Source organism: Amphibalanus amphitrite, unplaced genomic scaffold (genome assembly GCF_019059575.1).
Source record: "Amphibalanus amphitrite isolate SeventyFive unplaced genomic scaffold, NRLGWU_Aamphi_draft 000301F_arrow, whole genome shotgun sequence".
NCBI classification, from domain to species: Eukaryota; Metazoa; Arthropoda; class Thecostraca; order Balanomorpha; family Balanidae; genus Amphibalanus; species Amphibalanus amphitrite.
Genome location: NW_024881796.1, coordinates 659,529 through 683,146, shown reverse-complemented (window position 1 = coordinate 683,146; position 23,618 = coordinate 659,529). Strand labels below are relative to the sequence as shown.

The window sequence follows — 23,618 nt, the reverse complement described above, 5'->3', positions numbered from 1 at the left end:
CAGCCCCAGGCTTGCCTGGTTTGACAGTTCAGTCACGTCAGGGGCCCGGTAGGCACATTGGTACAGTGCAGGGTGCAGGGGAGGGGAAACCGCTTTTGCGTAAACAAAGCACCACAGAATATTGACCGCTGTCTGGCAGTCGCGGCTTTCAACATTCATAAACACTGCTGACACATCGATCGTCGCTTAGACACTGCGCAGGATCTGCCATTGCGCGGTAGCTTTCCCGTGTTACTACCAACTTCAACTGTAGCTCCACACCGTCGGGGGACAGAGTACGCCCCCTCAGCGAGGCGGCATGTTCTTACATTGGGCAGCACTTGGAAGAGCGGTCCGAGCCAGAGCAGCACCACCAGCAGGATGGAGGAGGTGATGATGCCCGAGGCCTGCGTGCGACCGCCCACGTTCTCCATGATCAGAGAGCGGGACAGCGAGGCAGCCATCGGAGCGCACGCGAAGAACGCGAGGCGATGTTACCAACACCCTGCGAATGGGGAGAGAGAAACGGTCAAAGCTGGTCGTCAAATATAAACATGAAAGGGGCTGCCGGTTACCCTATTAGCTGTGAATTGTCCTTCATAGTCATGAAAGACTATCACGATTCTGTGGGAAAGGCGCGGTATAATGTGCATTTGACGGTCGTTTTTTCAGGTCACGCTAAAACGTGGCAGGCAAGCACAACGCTTGAATAATTTATTGTTGATAGCCAAATAAGGTTCGCAACCTCTCTTCATATATGCCGCGATGTGAATATAATTTTCCGTTCAGGGAACCTCCAGAAGCTGTTTCGTGACCGTCCATGTAAATACACAACAAAGCGCATCAATCTTTGCCCGTTAGGAACACGGTCCGTAATAATGACCAGGAATTTCGCTAGCATTCACTAGGATTGGTCAACGCTGCATATTTCCTAGCTCAGCAAATCGATAAAGTATTTGAAGCTACCTAGCCTGTCGCATTGCCTGACGAAATAGCGTGTCACTCAGGTGCGGTGATTGATGCCTGCAGTCTTCCTCGTGCCAATGCCGGATGTGTGACCGGAGGCACCCGTATAGCTACATATACCCGATGAAGGTATAGTTCGCTCAGCGTGCGCCGCAAACTGAGTGTTCCACGTCACAGTCGACATCGGCGCAATTTACCTTCAGTTGTCGACTTTTGGTCTGGTGGCTATATGTTTTGACATCGGTAGGTATAAGTCCGGGTGAGCCTTTGACGTATACCCTACCTACAGACGTTATGTAAGCGATTATCTGTTGATATTACGGTATTACAGTTAAACGGGTATGGTAAGGAATACGTATTATAAAATATAAATAACGTTAAAAATGTGTTCAAGATTGTTTGAATATGTTTATCCGTGCCAGAGTTCTGGTAATTGCCTTTGCATTGCTGAAAATATAAACATTATATTTCCCTATTATTAGCCAGTCGCCGGGGAACTTTCTATATTCCAAAGCTGGGCAAGGTCAACATAAGCATTCGCTCAGCATGTGAGGCTGTCGCAGGTCTATAATTTACCGGCACTACTGAAGACCGTGCGTGCAGACTCGGTTACGACCTTGGTTGACGGCTTTTGCGCCATTGTGAAAAATGCACAGCCGACTTTTGGTCGTCAGTAGACGGCTACCGTCAAAAGTCTGACATAAGAGGATGTCACATTCGAGGAAAGAAGAGCCGGCGACAGCCGCCGGTCCGGGCCTGTCTCCAAAACGGCAGACGTGCCAGCCAGCGATCGGCCCACCCCGCCGAGGGCTGGTTAGCGTCCGATTGTCCGGGCTAGAGTCATTTTTGTGGGTCGAGGGCGAGGCTCACCTATCGTGCTACAATCCACACGCGAACTTGACTATTCGGTCTGCATTTAGTGGTGTGATTTGATCGGCTTGGTATGGCTTGGTATGGTTTGGTTAGCTTTGCTTTTGGCAGCGGGCCTCTGACATATGCTTTAACCCGGATCCAAGCATAAAACACCGATGTTTTGCATACTCTCACACATCGCTGACTTTCAAGTCCAAAAACAATCATGTAGCGCTTGCAAGTCCTCGCTGGCACTTGTGATAAGTCCTTTGCATTGAGGCAGTATTTTTTTTTACTCTTCACCGTCCTACTAAAAACCCATCAAGTCCTTTCTTCCCTCCCTTCGTATTCCCTGTAGGGTGAAACTTACGTAAGCGATGAGTTCCTGGTTGGCATCGACGACGTACTCGTGCTTCTTGGCGAACAGCTGCGCCATGGAGAGCGACACCGAGTAGGCGATGATGGCGATGATGACGGCGTCCATCAGGATGTTAGGGATCAGCGAGAAAATCGGGTTCGTCGGCTTGGGCAGTCTGGAAAGGGAGACGGGACTCCGTCAGTCACGGGGCGCGTGGTCGTTCACACGAGAGTGCTTGTTCAGCTTAGCCTACCGCTGTGACTTGCATGAGCGTGGGGCAGTGTTGAATGCATCTTCATGTCACCGAGTCATTCCCAATCTGGGCCAAGTGATCTCGGCGGGCTCGCTAACAGCGTACGGTGTGCAATCGTGCGGTTTTTCATCATTGTTTTTACCTGATAAGCATCACAATTAGCCAGTTACTTGTCTAATACGATGGGGAGCTAATTAAATAGATCGAGTTACAACATCAATAATTGAACGGCAATCAGAGCACGTCTTTTGTCGCATGAAGCGTGCGCGGTTGCATGGCATTTCTACCCCGTGCTTTACGGCGGATAGGTCATTGAGCTGCCAGAGGGGTCGCCACAAGTGCTTGAGAACTTTGTGACCGACTTTTCTCCTCTCGCAAGGCCACAGGTGGCCCATCCGTAAGTCCGAGCGGACCTAGATAGTTAGCGGACGGGACCGGACCGGTAAGGCTCGAGCCTGGTCCTGGAAAACCCCACACCCCTGACCACAAGCCTATCTCACTTGCCAGCTGATAGAATCTAAACGCGGGTAAATCGTAACCTAAGCTCTCCCCTATTCCACGCACACGTTCCGAGAGACGTTCACAGTACTCACCCGGTGGTGACGTTGCCGATGACCTGGACCTGGTAGTTGCCGTGGAGATCTCCGAAGTAAGACGCCACAGTGCCGATCACAACCACAATCAGCTCGATCGGGATCGGGAACTTGGTGCGCTTGGCGGCTTTCGGCTGTCGGGAAACACATGGCCGCCGTTAGTCAAAGTTTGTCAGCCGACCAAAGCCCGCCCGGGCACAGGGGACGAACCGGTTCCCAAAGACGGATGGACGAGAGAGTGGGAGAGGAAGAGAGAGTGGAGAGACAGTCTGCAGAGCTGGGAAAGCCCACTGGCCGGCGGGCCCGCCGTACCAGGAGCCGAAGAAAAAACTCGTTCTCGGGGCGGTGTGCAGCGTCATTAGAGTAACGGGGTCTCGGGCTGGACGGGGCCGCGCGTGACGGGGCGGTTCGGCACGGACCAGAGTGGACCAGAGTGGACCAGGGCCAGTCTGATCTGACCACAGTGGACCGGAGCCGAGGTCACACTCCTCTCTCCACTGTTAGCTACCGACACTCTCTGTCCCGTGACTTACCTTCAGGTACTCGTTGTTGAAGACCAGCACGGAGATGGCAGTGCCAGAGATGACCATGGCGGCGGGGTTGGCGCTGAACGCGTTCCTCAGAATGGCCACAAATGTCTGCCGGCAGACCGAACGCGGGTCACTCCAGAGAACTCACAGGTCACGCCATGGCACTCATAAAACCAAAGACTGGAACTCTGCCAGGTCAGTGAAGTCCAGTGTGAATGGAGATAAGTAATATATAGATAGTCCTTAGGGAAGATAAATATTTTCCAACGTATCCGGCAGCCCCAACGTTTTCGTCATTCACTCTTTCACAATAACCACAAACAGTTGTAAAAAGACTATCACATATCCACCCGCGATTCATTTATCTTATTTGGGCAATACGAAGATAGTCTTTTTCCTAGCATGTATGCTAATGTGGGCCAGTGAAGACTGCTTACATAATGTGATTGATGGGCACTTAACGTCCAAAATGAAGGACTTAATTAGAACGGAACTTAGTAAAAAGCGACGAAACCTTGGAATCCGGCTTTTAAAGTCTCATTATGTCACGGATGTACAGTTAATTGGCCTTTATAATATCATTGCCTTCCTCATTCTTTGTTTTCCAAGGACGATGCTAAACCGGTAAAACCACAGATCCACATTGACATCCACACTTGCGAGTTGCGGAGACTAGCTGACATCTCAACTGCCTTTTATTAGCGATGATCCAATTCGGTTCACCGATTCCTGACTGGACAAAATTGCCCCGAAAGCAGAGCTCAGTTGGGCAAACTAGACTTTTGGAATCAAAATATGGAGGCATCAATAATTTGATTCTGGTGGGAGGAGCCATGACCAAATATGGGCATGGAATCAATTTTTTGATTCATTTGGGTACACTTTTGACTTCAAATGTATCGTTACGGTTGAAAAAAGGCCCATGACGGTGAGATTTTTCTTTAAAAAGGTAGAAAAATGTGGTAGGTTTCCAAAAAGTGTTACCTCAAAACTGAGAAATTGTCCCTTTGGCCTTGTGAATGGGAAAAAGACAGAGCCACTGTCCATCACGTAAAAGCTGTTTTGAGGAAATCACACTGTAGGTATGTTATTTTTGTATCATGAATAACATACTAAACAATCAGTATTTGTGTAAAATGGCAAAATGAAATTTTAAAACCCCTAATTATCATTGTTGTAGTGCTTTTATATTTATTATATGTTTTTTACCTGTTGCTTCAGTTTTTGTATTTTTGACATTTAAAAATTGTGAATTGTTATCAAATGTAGTGAAGGTTAAGTACAACAATGCTATAGTTATCTGTTGTGGCGCTGAGGATACCACTAAATGAGAATAATAGCAAGATAAATGATGTATTCCTGCAAGTCATTGTTACCTATCTCTTAACATTACCTGTGAATCAAAATAATGATTAGCCAGCTGATGGGGAATCAATATTATGATTATCTGTTTACCACACAAAGTCAGAGAAACAAGCTCTAAATACTGCTAAACAGGATGATTCAGTTATTTTCAAGCGCTCTGACAAATGTAAGGGCCTAGTAGTTATGTCTAAAGATACTTACATATCTAAGGCCACATCAATAGTAAATGAGTACAAACCAGTGGCAAAAAACCCAACACCAAAGCTCGAAGCCCAAACAAAAAGGATCATCCATGATACGATGGATTCAGTGGTCGATGAAAAGATAGTCAAAAACATCATCCCTCAGGCGTCACGCACAGCAGAATTTTATGGACTCCCCAAAACCCACAAGGACAATGTACCCCTTCGGCCCATAGTCTCAGCGTGCGGCGACCCTTTAGATAAGCTCACATGGTTCCTCGAACGAATAGTCACACAGCTCCTTGCTTTTGTACCGGCGCATCTAAAAAACACAGATCAATATCTTTCTACTCTGAAAAACAAATACCCCGACTCATTCCCGCCCGGGACCATTGTTTTTACAATGGACGTGCAAAATTTATATGGCAACATACCTACAGACGAAGCCATCGACGCTGTGTGTAACATGATCGAAGCACACAGAGATAAAATTGACTTATTCGGTCTGTCTTTAGACGCTTTCAGAACCCTCCTCACCCATTGCTTACAAAATAACTATGTCAGATTCGGCGACAAATATTACCAACAGACGAAAGGAATAGCCATGGGCAGTAGGGTAGCACCACCCTTAGCTATCAGCTTCATGCACGCCATTGAATCCCTGATCTTATCGGCCCCTCGTGAACAACCAGAAGTCTACCTGAGATATATCGACGACATCCTAGGCGTATGGACACACGGGGAAGAGTCACTCGACAAATATCATGAGTTTATGAACTCTGTTCACCCATCCCTGAAGTTCTCGCTAGAAAAAACAAACACCGCTTCCCTCTCCAGCGTGCCATTCTTGGACACTCTTATCACAGTGAAACCCACAGGTCAGTACGAAACAGAGCTCTACATCAAACCTATGGCCTCTCCAATCATTATCCACTTTACTTCAGCACAGCCTATGCAAGTAAAGTTAGCCGTCCTCCACTCAGAGCTTACGCGTGCGACAAGACTGGGAACGAATGACGCAGCCATACAACGAGGGCAACAAAAAATCGTAGACCTTTTTCTTGGCAATGGCTATCCACTCAGGATCATCAAACGAGCTATCTGGAAGGTAAAACACCCCAACAACCACAATGACAGAAAGGACAAAAAGGACCAAAACATCACCTTCATCTCCCTCCCATTTATTGACGACGACCTAACCCGCAAAATTAATGCAAAAGTTCGCTCATCAGGCCTCCCCATCAAAATAGCTTGGCAAAAAGGACCAACAGTATCAAACATACTCACTCATTCTGCGCTTAACCCACCTATCTGCCCTTCGGGCAACAAAAAGTGCCACGCATGTACAGCAGGACTTCAAGGGAAATGCACCACTAAAAACGTGGTATATAAAATTTGCTGCACACTCTGCCAAAATGTAGACTATATAGGCGAAACAAAAAGACCAATCAGACTCAGATACAACGAACATCTTCGTGACGCAAAAAACAAGACAGAGGACACACCATTTGGTGACCATGTACGCACCCATCATCCTGACACCGATATAACAGCAACATCAATGCATCTAGAAATCCTTCGGAAATGTAAAGACGTAGCATCCCTTAAAATCACAGAGTCAAAATACATCAGAGACCTTCATCCCAAGCTGAACACGCAAAACTCATCGTGGAAACTCATAGCCCCACCACCTTATGGCACTCAGTAGGCCATATATAGGCTGTCAGACACTGTATAAAGTTTCATTCACTCATTCACTCTGTTGCCTATTCATTCACCGACACATTCATCATTTCAGTACCGGCACCTGTGTATTGTAACACAACTGCACGAATATCCCGAATCGATCTGATCTTGCATGTGTGCATCATTGTATGTTTCGTGTATTTATGCATTGATGTATGGTAGCTGTGTTTGAGAGATATATCAGGCTTGATATCCCAGAAAAAGGAAGATGCGCTTCAATGAATGTTTGTGTTTGCGAGTGTGCTAGACATTTTGAAATTTCAAAAAATATGTCAGACTTGATAATGGGCTACGCCCGAAACTGTCGTCTCACTTTGTTATAATTATATTCGGCAATATATTGAACCTTATTATGAGGCTACGGTTTCTTATTATCATTTTATTTATCTGTTTAAAGTGAATCAATTCCTTGATTGCCTTTCACTACATATATAATTCAAATTGTTATGATAGGAGCAATATTGTTTTGCTTAGGAGATAGCTCCAGCATTTCTGTTCAAGATCAGGCATGCTCCTTCTTGAAACACTCTCTTATTTTTATGTGATTGGTAAGTTAGAAATGGTCTGCATTTATGCCCAAATATGGTCATAAGGAATCAATCTTTTGATGCCTCCATATTTTGATTCCAAAGGTCTAGTTTGCCCAACTGAGCTAATCGAACGGAAGACCGGCGGCGGTTTTCGGGAAGGGCCATTCGTCACTGAGAAGTTTAATACCCGATAATCAGCAGCCCGACGATCTGGCAGCGCCCGTGGCTGGCGCTGAATAATTGGCGCGAAACAATGGCCGCCGCCGGCGCCCTCTGATTGGACGATAACCGTGACGTCATGACACCGGCCTTGCTCCGTCGAGGACGGCGAGGGTCCTGTAAGAGTCCCCCGGAGCGTGAGAAGGAGGATGCCACCGGGGGGACCAGCCACCAACCTTGATGAGCTTTCCGGGTCCGGTGTAGCGCGGCAGCGTCAGGCCGAACAGCGACTTGACCTGCGACATGAGCACGTGCACGGCGGCGCCGGTGGTGAAGCCCTTGACCAGCATGTCGGATAGGATGACGGTGAGTGCGCCGATCCGCAGCGCGAACATCACCAGCTGGGGACAGAACAACATCACAACACGTCAGGCATCGCCGCATCACACGGCTGACCACGGTCATAACATAACACCAATGCGTGATCAGCGAACACAAAGGTAGCACACACAGGGAACAAGACAGCTTCCGCCAGGTCAAGGTGTGATCAACAGAGTCGCGTGCATTGTCTGCTCACTGCCAGCACCGATCGAGCGTCTTCCGCCGCCCGCCGCCCGGCGCCAGCCTCGGCGCCGCGGAGATATCAACGCGGAGACTGCAACTCTGGACAAACAGAGTAGCACCAGCGGCCGCGCGGTGGGCAGGCGGCAGACAACTGGCAAACAAGGCGTGTTCTGCGGTAAACAATGGCCCGTCTGGCGGTGCCCAGCAGCGTGATGTTGCGTTCTGCAAGGGCAGTGTGCTGTATGTATAGGGGAGACGTGTTTCCGGACGTTCCGCAAGGGCAGTGTGCTGTATGTATAGGGGAGACGTACTTCCGGGACTGATTGGCTGCAGCGGTAGGACGAAAGGTCGGTCAAGCCCGTGCATCAGCCTAAGGTGTGGCCTTGAGTAGCACATTGCGATGCTGCTTCTTGGTAAAAAATAACTCAATATTGATTTAGAAAGCATTGCACACACTTCTTGAATAAAACATCTTTTCGTGCTCAAAGGAGTATAAAACTAATCAAATTGCGATTCTTTTCATTAGCGCTACCATTTGGGTCAGCCATAAACACGACACATAAATGTCCTGTCGTTATAACTGATGGCCCGACATTACTCATTAAAACAATGCTGCCATTCCGGAGCAGTGCATCGCCTATATTTGGTCGTCAAACGGATGGCTGCCGTCCTACGCGATCCTGTAGCGCGGTGCCTTGTGCAAGGTGGTCTGCGGCGGCCAACTGCCCGTTAATCCGTGCTGCGTCACGCATCGGTCGGCCCCGGACGGCCTTGGTCAGTCACTGACCGACCGCGGTATCTCGAGAAAGAGCGCAGCTGTTGCTGGGCTGACGCAGACAACACATCTCTGGTGGCAGACACGCGCGGTGACTTCTTCTTCAGTGCGAGTGGAAAAGTCGCTGCTAAACGGCGCCCGCCATAGCAATGAACATCTGACCCGCGTCGAGCAGCGCTGATCGCAGCGGTAGCACCGTGCAAACGGGACGTAATCTAACGGACATACACGTGCGGCGCACACTGGGCGGCACCGAGGCTAAATAGGGTCACGTGCCGCCGGTGGCAGCGTGAAATGTCAGATCCGATCTGCTGGCATAACTTGTATCCGACACAATCCGACACTGAACGAAACGGTGGCTGAATGGGGTGAGTGAGTCGTTTAAACGGGTTCCTAAAAAGATCCGCTTGTAGCGCGTGTAAACGTTGGACTAATGAGACAGCCGAGATCAGTGAGAGTGCACGCGTTTCAGTACGAGCGCGTGATCATCTTGTAGATGGCCTGAGCCGGATCTGTGCAGATCAGAGCAGCTGAGCGCTCGGGGGACGGGTAGGGATATCCGGCCGCGTGGCCCAGATCTGAGGGCGGCACCTGCCTGGTCAGTGCCGCCGCTGTCAGCGCCTTAGCGTCAGTGCAACGTCGGCCGACGGAGGCGCCCGGTCGGCGCTCGGAAGGCCACGGGCGTGGTCCGCGCTCGTCGGCGGCCTCGCGCGCTGCCAGACTGGACGCGCCGGGGCTTTGTTCGCGGCGGTCTGAGCAGGCCGGCCATCAGACCGCAGGCTGAGTCTCAGACAGACGCGGAGCCACTTCCTCGGTGGCTCGGTACGGCTGTTCAGGGTCACGTTTTCCAGTTGCCGCGGCTGGCCGCACCTCATGGACTGGCCGGCGTGCCTCTGCCAGCCGCCCGACCGCCGCGCGTGCATGTCCCTGAGCCGGCCACGCTGCAGGCTCTGCCAGCCGAGAGACGCCCACCGCGGGGAGAGAGGGAGGGGCACACTGAAAAAAATTTTTACTCACTTTTCTGAGTAATGACTGAGTTGCCATTTTGTCCAATGGTAAAACTCACTCTAAATCCGCGTACTCAGGTAAAACTCAGGGCGGAACGCAGGTAAAACTCGGGCAAAACTCATTGCAAGTGAGTAGCATGTGAGTAACAAAGTGAGTTGCCATTTTGTCCGATGGTAAAACTCAGATAAAACTCAGTAAGTACTCATGCGTAACTCATGTCCTACTCAGACAACTCAGGCCAAACTCAGGTATTAGTAAGTCATTACTCATGAAAAACTAGGAAGTAACTCACATGTAACTCAGCTGGTACTAATGTATAACTCAGGTGGTAGTACGGCCATAACTCAGTTGGAACTCATCGGTTATTCAGTGAAAACTAGGGCTGTACTCAGGACGTACTCACGTCGATAACTCATACGATACTCGGGTGTTACTCAGGCGCCGCCTGAAACGGCTGATCTGATTCGTTTTATATTGGCTCAAGCCAATGTATAGGCTCGCCGCCCATGATAACAGCTGCCGCATCAGCATTATGCAATATGCATGCATGATGCTGATACAACAGCCACTACCAGGCAGCTAGTCTATATATTGGGATTGGCCAATATATAACGAATCATTGCCCAAAACCAGCATACATATCTGTATTATACCATGCCCGACCAACGTCTAGTCTTGCACTATTCGCCCCAGCCCTTACAAGAAATACATGTTTGTAGAAACGGTCGCATTGCGCTGTATTTCAATTCTGACCCACGCCAAACTGCGTCGGGGGGGGGGGGGGGGATCGACTCCACGTCAGCTCGTCAGCTCAGCTTCACTCTTTTGCCAGCTTCTCGACCTCAGTCTTCGCGGCTACAGGTGGCTGGCGCTCAGCATTGAATGGTGCGTGGAGCACATGGATACACACAAACCACAGCGTGTTTCGCACTTTGTGCGCCGTTTGTTGACTGAGCACAAAGTGCGCCGTCGCCCACAGCAAAAGACTCCCTTCCAAACCATGGATCCCCACAAGACTTCCGTTCGCTCCACGATGAGGCGGCACCGTTCGTTTTCTTCGGACTTGTTATGATAGGGGTGATCCAAATTTTCGTCACCCGTGTACGCCACCACTGACGCCTTCTCCGCCAAGATGCAGAGGAGGCTCAATGGGCCGTTCCCTGAAAACACAATAAAAAAGTCATTTTCTTTTGCCAGTAAGAGAAACGGAAGTTATAGGGCATGCAAGGTGATTGAAATATCAAAAGTTATCAAGTTACTTCAGCTCAAAATTAATGTTAAACCGCGCCGTGCTGGTGCTCTGAGTTTACCGTGATGTACTGGGGGAGGGGGTCGTCTTAACGTCCCCTCTTCTAACTCGGCTGTTGGGGTTGGGCCACGTAGCGACACGCCGTAACCGGCTTTCGAAAAAGCATTAAAGATATTTAAGGAAATACTTGGGTAATTTTAAGGTCAAGTCAAGTGCCAGGTCACCAGAGGTCAGAAAAGGCCAAATTTTGCTTACTTCAATATTTTCGAAAAACTGGTGCTTAACTCGGAACCAAAAGAGCTGCCCGCGGAAAAATGCAGTCAAAAGCCCTTTCGACTTTTTTTTTGCTGGCGTTTGATCTCAGATTTGACCTCAGGTCAACAATTAAGCCTCCAGAGAGCAAAAACTCTAAAAAAGCCGTTTTTACCAAAATGTTTTCTGTAATACTTTCCACTCAAGAGTCACGACATTTATTTTGCCGTTAGCATAGTGTTCCTCTCGTCGGGACGAATGAACTATAATTAGACCTTGAAAGGCCATATTTAAAACTTGACCTTAGGTTGACCTGACCAGGTCATGTTGCATATCAGTCGATCCAAACCGTCAAGCTGAACACATATGAGGTGTTTTATTGCACTAGCAAATATATTTTATACATGCCGTAGGTTGATACTTGAGACATGGTGATGGGACAGTATCAAAAACGCTATACAATGAAATCCGTTCGATATTTTTTTGACATTTTACCTCAAACTGGTGTGAAATCGAGCGGTGAATTCCCTGAGCGAAAATGACAAAAATATCGAACGGTTTCCATGGCACGTTGCGAACGGTGCGATCGTCAGCGACCATTGAAATTTTTCCGATGTTAAGTCATTTGACGTGACCTGACCTTGAACGACCTGGGTCTAAAATTTCTTCATATGCAGAAACAAATGTATGAGCAGGTGTGCCGAAAATGGTGGCGCTGCACGCCGCCGTTCTTAGATATTCGCGAAAAACCTGAGGGGGCGGGGTGGGGGGCGTAAAACGTCACCCAGCACAGCGCGGGTCAAGGTCGGATGGTCACCTTAACCCGGCACCGCCTGGGCTATTTCCGTACCCACATCAGCCTGGGGGGGGGGGGTCGGATCCGACCCCCCCCCCCCTGTTATCTCGAGAACCAATGGTCGTATCGAGCCCCGCGAGGCGGCGTTCGAAAGGTCTCTTCGAGACCTTCCCAAAGCGCTCTTAAGATTTTAAGATTGAGGTCAACTTTCGGGTCAAGGTCAGGTCAAAGGTCAAATTCAGGGGGTTTGCATGATTAGGCTTATGGACAGCGGAATCGATAGCTGATGCTCGAAACTCACCACAAATGACCTCAAAGACCTAGTGAAGGTACCATGTGCGTATAGGGGTCATACTAAGTACGGGTCAGGTCAGGTCAGGTCACGAAAGGTCACGGTTTTCACTTTCTGCTACATGGGCGTGCGACACATGTTTTATGGCTTATTTTTCACGCCAAATCCGATGGTAATGGTTATATGTGACCCCAATTCACTGTGCTGGTGATAAGTGTGCATTGAAAGCATAAAAAATCGTTTATACCATACATAACTAAACGAGGGCTAAGAAAAAAAGTCAATTTTTTAACTTTTTATTTTTGACATAAAAATGCACTTTTCTAGACGAGCTTTGTCCCAGGAATCTAGTGGTGCCATTTGTTTTCTCATGCGATGTTCAGAAGTGCCTCTAATTCGCGAAAATGCTTATGACGTCACCATGCCCTATGCATGTTGGAGCTATTTTTTACAATTTGGGGGTCAAAAATCAAGATAGAAAGTTGAAATTTGGGACATCTAATGTTCTAATAGAGCTCTTTAACATATATTCCGGTTTTTTGGAAATTCTCAAAATTTTGGATTTTATTAGCTGTTTTCCAAAAAATATAGTTTTTTGAATTTTTAGGGGTGAAAAACGCATTTTATGGAAAATCCGAGATAGCCATTTTAAAGAACTTGTTGAGCTGCGTCTTTTCATGTCCTTAATTTGCAATTTGCTTAAAACCTCGATTTCTGGCGATTTTTTAAACATTTACCATTTTTTGGCTGAAAACGCCATGTAGTTACATCACTAAAATCGATATATCTCAGAAATTTTTGAATTTTTTTTTCTTGAAAATTGCACAGGAGACGTCAAATTGATGGGGGAGAAGGTATGCAAAGTTTCAAGTTGATAAAATTATTTCAAGTGTGGTCGCTGAACGTCTTAAGTCTGTTGCGACGTTACTTGTAAGTCCCGACCAGACTGCTTATTTGAAAGGCAGGTTTATTGGGGAAAATACCAGGTTACTGTACGACATTATTCATCACTTTAGTGTCCAAGGACTCGATGGAGCTGTTCTGGCGATTGATTTCGAAGACGCATTTAATTCTCTGAATTGGCAATATACCAGATGTGTGTTAGAATTAATGGGATTTGGAAATAATTTTATGGACCTATTTGAGATGTTGTACACTAATAAAAACAACTATTCAAGGATTATCCTCAATGGATATCTAGGAGAAAAAATCACGCATAGTCGCGGCTTTCGTCAAGGTGACCCTGCATCTGGTTTGATATTTATTTTAGCGGTAGAAATCCTAGCGAATTTCCTCAGAAAGACGCCATTTAGAGGCATTAAGCTACCAAGCGGATGTGAAGCTAAAATTTCACAGTACGCAGATGACACCATTATATTTTTGGAAGGTAGGAACCCCGATATACGTATAGTGATGCAACAACTTGGAGAGTACAGTAAGTTCTCTGGTTTGAAACCTAATATCAACAAATGTAAATGCATGTGGCTGGGGCCACCAAAAAAACCTGTATGCGAGAGTCTCCCCATCACATGGGTGAAGGAACTAAAAGTTTTGGGCATTATTTTTAGTGCGGATCCAGATGAGGTAGAAGAGTTAAACTTCCCGGAGAAAATTAAGAGCATGCAGGCATTATTAGACTATTGGCGAATTCGGAATCTTTCTCTCTTAGGTAGAGTGACAGTAATCAAGACTCTTGCCATATCAAAATTAGTTCATTTATTTTGTTCACTTCCAACCCCACGTGTGGATACCATGAACAAAATAAAGAGCATGTTGTTCAAGTTTTTGTGGAACGGAAAAAATGATAAGATACGAAGGACAAAAATTTGTCAATCATATCAGAATGATGGAATAAAGATGATAGACATTGACATATTTGTAGCCTCACTGAAGTGTTCCTGGATAAAGCGTCTGCAGGACAATAGTGCTGTTGACAGAAGGTGGGCAATAGGAAGCAGAATTAGTTTGAAGCAGCATAGTGATAACTTATCTTGGTATGGTGCATCAATGCTTAAAAGTCTGGCAAACAAAATCGAAAATAAATTTTGGGTTGATGTTTTACAAGCATGGGCGAGATTTGTAGAAAACTATGAACACAAACCGGAGAGTGTAGCAAGTGAAATGATCTGGTGTAATGATATATTAAGGTTTAAGTGCTCAACTAATAGGAACTGGAAGTCAAGAGGACTATTTTTTGTGAGTGATTTGCTTAAAGGCAATAGCCTGCTGTCAAAATCGGAGATTGAGAGAAAGTTTGAGGTCCGCGTAAATTTCATAGAGTATAACTCAATCAGGGTAAAAATGAGGACGGTACTTGACATGATCGAAAATGCTAAAGATGAAAATCCCCTGCCAGCGATACCGCCAAGGACGTACTTAGTTTTACATTCAGAAAAGCTTAGTCAAGTGGTAAGCCAACGATTATTGGAAAAGTTAAATAGAAAAAATGATGACATCCGGGATAAAATAAAAGAGAAATGGCTGCGTGAAAACCAGCTGTATCGGAGAGGGACATTGATCGCAATCAAGCAGGTTAGTCAGTCCTCTTGGCTACAGTCCTTTTACTATAGGATTGTCAATCGTATTTTGCCAACTAATACTTTCTTGTTGAGAGCTGGTTTGGTAGTGTCGAGTAAGTGCACATTCTGTGACTCTGCTGAGGAAACGTTGGATCATTTGTTCAGGAGTTGCGAGAAGGTGCAGTCGTTTCATTTAGCCGTGCAAGCCCTTCTGAGACAAAACTATTCTTTTTCGGTCTCAACGCAACAAATTAGCAATGTGTTTCTAGACCCGGATGAAAGAAAAATTATAGGCCTCATTGCAATGCTAGCAATGCAGTGCATCTGGTTCGCCAGAATGGACAATACTGAGCCAGAGGCGAGGCGCTTCGAAAACACCCTAAAAAGCCATTACATGATTGAAAAATACGTCGGCATTATGAATGGTTCGCATGAGAAATGGCACTTAAAGTGGGACGGTTTGCATGGGATGGGGGGCGGGGCGGCTCGGACCACATACGCTCTTACGCAATCATAAACATTTACACACATGCACACACACAGCACGCCCACACATAAACGGTCATGCAAGAATACATATATAACATTACAGACACATATACGCACACCCTCGGAAACAAGACATGTGTCGCCATGTGCGGCGAAAGCCCCCGCCCCTAACCCATCCGGGCCAACCCGTGCCTAGCCTCCCATCATATGACGGGAGGCTGGGCCGCCGGCCCGCCGCGCGCCCCGCCAAACCGGCTCGACTGGTGGGCGGGTCGCGTGGCGGGTCGGCGGGCAGGGGCGTCGCCTCGCGAGATGGCAGCATAGGGCGCGAGGCGGCGCGGGCGGGGGCCAGCGGCCCGTTTGGAGCACCGGGGAGGCTTACGGCCTCCCCGGGGCCGGGGCGATAACAGGCATGTGCCGCCCCGGCTTAGCCAGGCGAGCAGAACCGGCACGGTGCCCTTAGTGGGGTGTTGAGGCTGCGGGGTGTGCCCGTGTGGTGTGATAGTTGTGGGGTGCGTGGGGGTGTGGTGAGGTTGATGTAATGATGTGATGATTGGTCTTATGTCTGGATACTGTGTTTTGAATATGCAATAAATTGATTGTGAAAAAAAAAGTTTCAAGTTGATAGCTCAAGCGGTTCATGAGTTATTCAAGAAAAACGGAGGGGGGGTCGGATCCGACCCCCCCCCCAGGCGGTCGCGGGTTAACAGTCGGGTTTTAGTCTCGCAAAACACTTCCATGGGCGTCCAATATTAAAATCAGCTTGAAACAATCACATAAAATGTGTTATACTTAACAGTAATGGAAATAAGTATGTCACGTCCAAACGCGTCTCGCCGCGGTATCTAATAATCTAATATGTAAGGAAGGTTGAAAATGCTCGCTGAAATCGAATAGTGTACGAAAATATGTGTGTAGGCATTAAAAAAAACAGTCGGAAAAAATAATAACAGTGGAAAAATAATAAGCACAAACGAGACAAAATAATCTTAAACGGTTCAGCGAGCGGAATTAAGACCATGGGCTCCACCACCGGGGGGGGGGGGAAGGGTACGGGGGACGTGTCCCCCAATATTTTACATTTTTAACATTGTGCCTATGGATGCTGCATGGAAAGGATCGACTTCAAACAACCTTCGCCCCCCCCCCCCAAAAAAAAAAAAAAATCGGGTCGTGACGGAGTTCTTGTTTAAAGAAGTAAAAAGGGTCAAATGAACGTTCTTTTAGGATAAGGACAACATTATCCCACAAACATGTTTTTTTTAACCCTCGCATGTGTAGGGGGGGGGGGGTCGGATGGACCCCCTTTCCCCATGGTTTTTCGCGAATAACTCGCGTAAAAAGCGGCTGATCGCGACGAAACTTTCAGTACCATCGCATTGATCAATTTTACACCTACCCTGAAACTTTCATGACCCTGACCCAAATGACCTTTGACCTGTGACCTCTTTTCCGAGACCATGTTTGGCCGGAATCGCGATTCGGAGTATGTCGGCTCGCATTAGCCGCGCGTTTGCAAGCTTTTCGTGGTTTCAAACGTTCAAACATGTGATTTGATGTTGCTCCCATGCATTAGGGTGGGTGTCAAGGTCACCTGAAGGTCAGGTCAGGTCATTGACCTTTGGTGACCTCGGGTGACCTCGGTTCACTTTTTCGAGTTTTACATGTTTCTAGGCTAGTTTTTGGAGCTGAATTCGAATTTAACAACCATTTGAACATTTACGAAGTAGTTTTGTTGCCTTCGTAACATGTTACGAAGCTGTCAGAGGCGGTTGACACGTACTACGAATACCCGTCACGACGCCTACTGATTGACCTGACCTGACCTGACCCGACCTGGTCTAAATGCTTAAAGACATCATCTGTGATCAAAACTAACACGATATTCGTGATCAGTACCCCGAAAAACCCCTTAGCAGCCACACTTTACGACTTTCTAATAGGTCCCGATTTTCCCGACTTTGGGTCATTGACCTGACCTGGAAGGTCAACCAATGACCTAGGACCTGAAAATTGGGTATCATCGGCTTCCTCTCGTCACGGGCAACACGCTCGTTTTTTCCGCGAAGCTCTAGCTCGATCAGGGGCCAAACGGCAAGGGGGGGTCCAACCGACCCCCCCCCCCCCCTACACATTAGAAGCTGGAAAACGCCGCACACATGCAAGGGTTAAATTTAAATATAACATAACTCACCTCTTCTTTTTCGAACTATGCCGGGTAGGTATCCCTCAGTTTCTCGATCGACCTGCTCCGCCGTTCACGGTTGGCACCGACCTCCTGACGCCGGCGGGGAATGTCTGCTGGTCCATCAGTTCACCTCCCTGTTCTCCGCGGCGCATGCGATTGATAAAAGCTTCATCGACAATCACCGAGCTCTTCACAGATAACTTACTCGTCCCATCCTTCGCTGCACGCCTTCCCCGCTCCTGCACTCTCCCGCACAATTTCACAATAGCCTCAACAATTCAACGTGAACTACGCGAGTCACCGCGCCACAACGGACTGAAGCGCGCGCCGCGGTTTTCGAACGCAACGGCTATAATACTCATCACGCGAACTCACGCATCACGCAGGAAACTCACCCTGCCGCGCATGCGCGCATCTTCAAGCCGGGGGTACCTCACGCACAACTGCACGTGAATTCGCGAGAACTCATGCATTGCGCAGGAAACTAGATTTGCCCAAGCAAAACTCATTTCCGACTCAGTTCGAATTCACGAAACTAAGCACTCAGAACTCACGCATAACGAAGTCACCCTGGTGATGTGAGTTAGATCAGCCAATAAGTGAGCACCACTATCGTATTCACTGAGTTTCTTCATGAGTTATTACTGAGTAATGCCTGGCCTGAGTAAAAAATTTTTTCAGTGCATAGACGCCGAACAATGATTGCTCCCGGAATCCCGTCACCGCGGCCATAAAACCATCGGCCGATTGCTTGCAGCGGCGTGGTCCAGCCGGTTCGGCCACAGGTGGCCATCAACATATCCAGACAATACCAGTCATATCCAGAAGGTTTTGCGTCAAGCTAGGGTTGATCGGCGTAGAGACCGGCGAAGTTGATCGCGCGGTGATTGATCAGCCTCACTGATCACGCCACATGTGGTCACAAACCGCACATATGGTCAGATGCCGCAGACGCCAGTCGCCGCCACCGCCGGCCATTTGGCTTCCACGGACACCTGTGCTACCGCCGGCCCAGCTGAGCATGCCTTTACCAGCCGGTACCCTCAGCTGGTATAACAGCCGGGCAGGTCGTGTGACACCATTTTACCCGCGGGGCAGAGAGTGGCGACCGTCACTGTCGCCGTCAACCCACCGTACCAAATTGGGAGCGTTTCCGAGGTGCGATCGCTGGAGTCACATCACGTACGTGCGAGGGCCATTCTACCCGATCGGGCATCACGTATCGCGGTGTCCTATCACGTGACACTGGCGTTTTATCACGTGCCATAGGACGCTGTGTCACGTACCCATACGGGCGGATCACGCGCGGCTGTGACGTAAGGCCGTGGACACACTGAAACAACCCGGTCGTGCCCAACATATTGTGAATAAATCTTGGTCGTGAATAAAAACCGACTTTTCGCTCCCATCTACGTAAATATCTCTCTCTCTCTCTCTCTCTATCTCTCTTCTCCTTCTCTCTCTCTCTCTCTCTCTCTCTCTCTCTCTCTCTCTCTCTCTCTCTCTCTCTCTCTCTCTCTCTCTCTCTCTCTCTCTCTCTCTCTCTCTCTCTCTCTCTCTCTCTCTCACTCTCTCTCCCTCTCTCTCTCTCTCTCCCTCTCTCTCTCTCTCTCTCACTCACTCACTCAATCTCTCCCGGGGGTGAATGTGCTGCTCTGATCGTCGAGTATTAATCCCGTTAGAGAAAATTAACCATTGCCTCAGCCGCCCGAGGCCACAGCGTTTTGTGTGGACTCTAATTAGCTGGGCAGTGGGCTGAATGAATATCATGGCAAGCCTCGACCGTGATGACACAAATACCATTGAAGGCTTGCAACAACTGACAGTTTTAATTTATTGTGGGAGCGATATTATTAGGTATTTCATTAATGTGCCAAGCCGGGTAAAGTTGTGTGAACAGAAACTATTCCGTTTTGTCACAAAGTATATAGAACTGCTTAACGAAAAATTATGAATGATATTGATTCATAGATTTCGTTATAGTTCCTCTGCTAGTTCAACCGAAAAACATAAAACTGTCCAGCCTTTTCACTTATCTCTTTGTGAACAGAAAAAAAAATATAAAGAAAGCACGGGAACGGGAAATGAATACCACTTCAGCCTTTTATGATACGTAACTGTCTAAATCCCTACTGTTAACCAGAATCATACGTTTTAAATGAGTTTTGCTGAGGGGTGTGCTCGTTGAAGTGCTCGACACAGCTCATTGAAAGCAGCTGCCATCATTTTTCCGTTTCCAAAGTAAGATAGCGAATAATGGGGTTGGCCTCGGTGCCGATTGACACCGATGCATTTAGTCAGCTCAGCGGGGTGTCTGACAGCCCGTGACACGTCAGCGGACTCTGTCGTGTTGACCCTGACCTGGGTGCGTCAATGTCGCCGCCCGGTCCTGTAGGTGCGCGGTCAGGTGCGCCCCTGACACGCCTCCTGTTCAGAAACTGTCGGAACAGGGCTGCATCGTCCGCCCACTGCACTGGTCACGCGCCGGGCACAGACAGTGGCAGCGGACTGGACACGCCAGTCGTGCGTGACTGGCTGTCAGACAGCACGAGCTGCCGCTCCCCGCAGCCTCGGCCTTACGCTGCAGCTCGGCCGGGCAGCTCTACGACCACTGCTCTGTCTACCGTCTGATTGTCAATATATGCTCACAGCTCATGATCACAGTCTGGATCACTCGGCAGTGCAGCCCGGCCGTGAGTCTCGCTCAGTCTGCTGCTGTCGTCGGCTTAACTCTGCGCCGCGGGCCATCGCTCGCCGTCGGACCGTGCCATCGCCATCGGACACGGCGTCGGACATTGTGATTCTATCGGCGATGATCGGGGGACGGCGGCGGCAGGCACCGCACCCGGCTCGGCCCTCGGGTCGGCCCTATTCCCGCGCTTCGCAGCCAGACCGATAGCATCGCCTCGCAAGCGTTGACCTCATCCCTCTCTTGGAACGGTCTGCTGCCAGGACCGCTGCCGTGAATGCTAATCAGAGCCGGCGGTGGTTGCGGTGGCTGTGGTGGTTGTGGTGGCCGCGGTTGTTGCGGTGGTTGCGGCGGCAGCGGCGATAGAGTCAGTAAGGCTCCATCGCCAGCCATCGGTGCAGGCCCGTCCACTGTCCGTGGATAATTTTCGTGCCGCTCGAGGCCACAAACAGGCTGCTCTGATCTAGGTTACGTTCTGATTTCATTCCAGTCAGATAGTTATACCCGCTCTATTCTGTTCGACAGGTATGTGACTGACTCGAGAGTAGAAAATGCCGCTCTGTTATCATCGGAATCTTGCATCAGCGCAAGGGTTGATGACAGCCGACGTGGCAACCGACCGGTAAAAATCCGTGACCATCCTGAAACACGTGCGGTCCAGTCGGTCCCCCGCCGAAGACGGTCCGGTCCGGTCCCTGTGGGTCCGGTCCGGTCCGGTCCGGTCGGGCGCCGCGCGCGGCCCGCCGCGGAGCCAGTTCCTCCTGACCGGCCCCGTCCCGGTTCATTAGCTCGCCGTTCACCCAGAGCCGGCTGCCGTCGAGCTCGGAGCCGATGGCCCGCCGCCGGGTATACGGTGCCGGAGCCGATGGCCGGCCGCCGGGTATACGGTGCCGCTGCAGCCAGCCGTGTGACCGCTCACGTCCGCGTCTCTGTGTGTCTGTGAGTGCCCTTTGTGTGCTCCTGTCATGCACGTTCGCTCCGTGCCAAGGCTACTTCCCGCTGGTGCCAGGCGGCGCCTTTCACGCGACCCCGGCGGCGGCGCCGACGGCGGTCACCCTTCTCCTGACCGGTCGACCTGCGGAGGTCATTCCCCTGCCCCGGCCGGCCGCGCTCGGCACTCACCTCCACTATTCCGACAGCCATCGAGACGGTAGTCGCCACTAACACTGGATCGTAGAGTACTTGTTCAGTGCCGTTTGGAGCGTTGGGCTGTGGTTCAGAGTATTCCATTACCACTTTTCCGGTCATGATGCAGGTCACAGCGAACGTTCCTGAAGACAGAGACACAGAGAGAAGAAGAGTCAGACGCGGAACAGATACGTCACCTCACGTCATAGGCGGCGGCGGAATCTGCGGCACGCTCGGCGCCGCGCCGCGTCACGTCGCCGGCGCGCCGAGATCGCCGACATCGCGACACCGGCGCCGGCATCTGCGCGTCAGCGGCGCGGCGGCGGCGGCGCGTCGCCGTGTGCCGACGGAACAATTACCAAACAGGACCTTCGGCAGCGGCCAGAAGCGGGCCACGGTGGCGCCGGCCTGCCGCCTGATGTAACGAGCGCGAGAGAGGCAGAGGGAGAGAGAGGGGTCAGCCGCGCCGGAGCAGGCACGAACGGTCACGGTCTGACCGACGAAACGGATCCGGATTTGACGGTGATGTGAGCATCACAATGTGATCCGGTTAATTTAGCAGTCGTGTTTTCCGTCTCAGGACGATTGTGTTTTGTGGTTCTGTCTTTCCACGTTTCTCTTGTGGACCGTGTTATTTTTGACTAGTTACGGTGGGACTCTGATGTTATCACTGAGGTGTAAATGAGGGATTATTTATGGTGTCTCGCCTGGTAAGCGGGGAGGTTGGCTGTTCGGTTTAGAGATCGACACTCGATAACAGAGCCGCTCTGCGCAGCGGCCAGCAGGCCCAGCGTTTTAGCGGTAGTCGCAGAGGTCCTGAGGAGTGAGGAACCGTCTCCGGTAGCTCTTAATTCCCACACCCGGCCGCCCGTGTGAATTTCCCAACTCACCGACAGACACGTGGCGAGAGGTTCCGAAGATGACGTACAGAAGACATTGGAAGAAGGCCATGTAGATTCCGTGGATGGGCGGGATGCGAGCCAGCAGCGCGTACGCCATTCCTGCAAGACAAAGAGAGAGAGGGCGGGAGGGCGGTCAGAGCGGGAGGAGCGGCGCTGGCTGGCCGCCGGAGAAAGCCTCGGTGTGGTCTCGGTGCCGGGCGGTGCCGGCCTCCTGGCGACCTCGTCCCGACCGCGGCCGACTCTCCGGGACTGCAGCCGAGCCATCACGTGACCGGCCACTGATCCGCCGCGCCGAGTCACGTGGCCACGGCATCCGCACCGGTCGGTTTTTGCTGCCGTTCGCCGGAATCGCACCGCTGCGCCGCGCCGGTCCGAGGCATCCTCGACCTCCAGGAAGCATACGGCGCGCGGTAGCCTCTGTTCAATTAGCACCATAGCGCGCTCGACCGGCCGGCGCCGCCCTGACCTGGCCTGTCATTAATAGCCCACCTGGCGCCAGACTGACCCCTCGGTGGCGCCACGCTGACCTGCGCTGGCGCCACGCTAACCGAGGCTGGCGCCAAAGAGCACCGCAGGCCCGAGCCCAGACGGGACTAACAGCCGCCCCGAGGGGGCTGAGATCGGAGCGACTCGAGCGCTGTGTTCAGCACGTTCAAGGGCGTGTGAGGTCAGCTAGTTTAGCTGTCATTATCGATCGAATTTAATTATGCGTAAACGTCTTCCGATAAACGCGATAGAGGCGTAGGAACGATAAGCGTTTTCCTCGAATGGTGTGTGATTACTATTTTGAAAGCCGCATGAAAACAAGCCGTGTATTAGGTAGTGATAAACATTAATTAAACGTTGCCAAAGTGTGTCCTTTGATAACCTCTGGTTAACTCTCTTCCGTTCACAGATGCGGAAAGTACATCGAACCTTGTCATCACGTTTATAAATTTTGATTTCAATTGAACAACAGAATCAGGCTGTTATCCTTGTTTTGGCTCAATAGTTCACAGCAAAAACTTATGTTGTTCCGTTATCCAGAATTATAAGTAAGTTTAACATACAAAAAAACTTAACAGTGCTTGAAGTTTGATAGCAAAGACGATCGCAAGTTTTGCAACATTCACCACAATACCGGCACACAAAGAATCGGGAAGGGTTGGCCTGGCCTGGCCGGTCGACCTTGCTTTCTAGCGGCTGTTTTCACTGAGCGGCTTGTCGCCCCCCCCCCCCCACTTTCGACCCCCCCCCCGCTGGGGGACCGGCGGC

At 49.9% G+C, this 23,618-nt stretch overlaps 1 protein-coding gene across 1 annotated transcript in view; it reads right to left on the bottom strand.

The window, feature by feature from the left end:
• The window catches only part of LOC122387869 (prestin-like), a 60,291-nt gene that overhangs the window by 3,409 nt on the left and 33,264 nt on the right, over positions 1 to 23,618 (bottom strand). Inside the window, 8 exon segments of the mRNA XM_043378459.1 lie at positions 309 to 463; positions 466 to 484; positions 2,168 to 2,330; positions 3,002 to 3,135; positions 3,535 to 3,639; positions 7,750 to 7,914; positions 21,457 to 21,605; positions 22,353 to 22,463. Coding sequence (XP_043234394.1) covers positions 309 to 463; positions 466 to 484; positions 2,168 to 2,330; positions 3,002 to 3,135; positions 3,535 to 3,639; positions 7,750 to 7,914; positions 21,457 to 21,605; positions 22,353 to 22,463 — 1,001 coding nt within the window.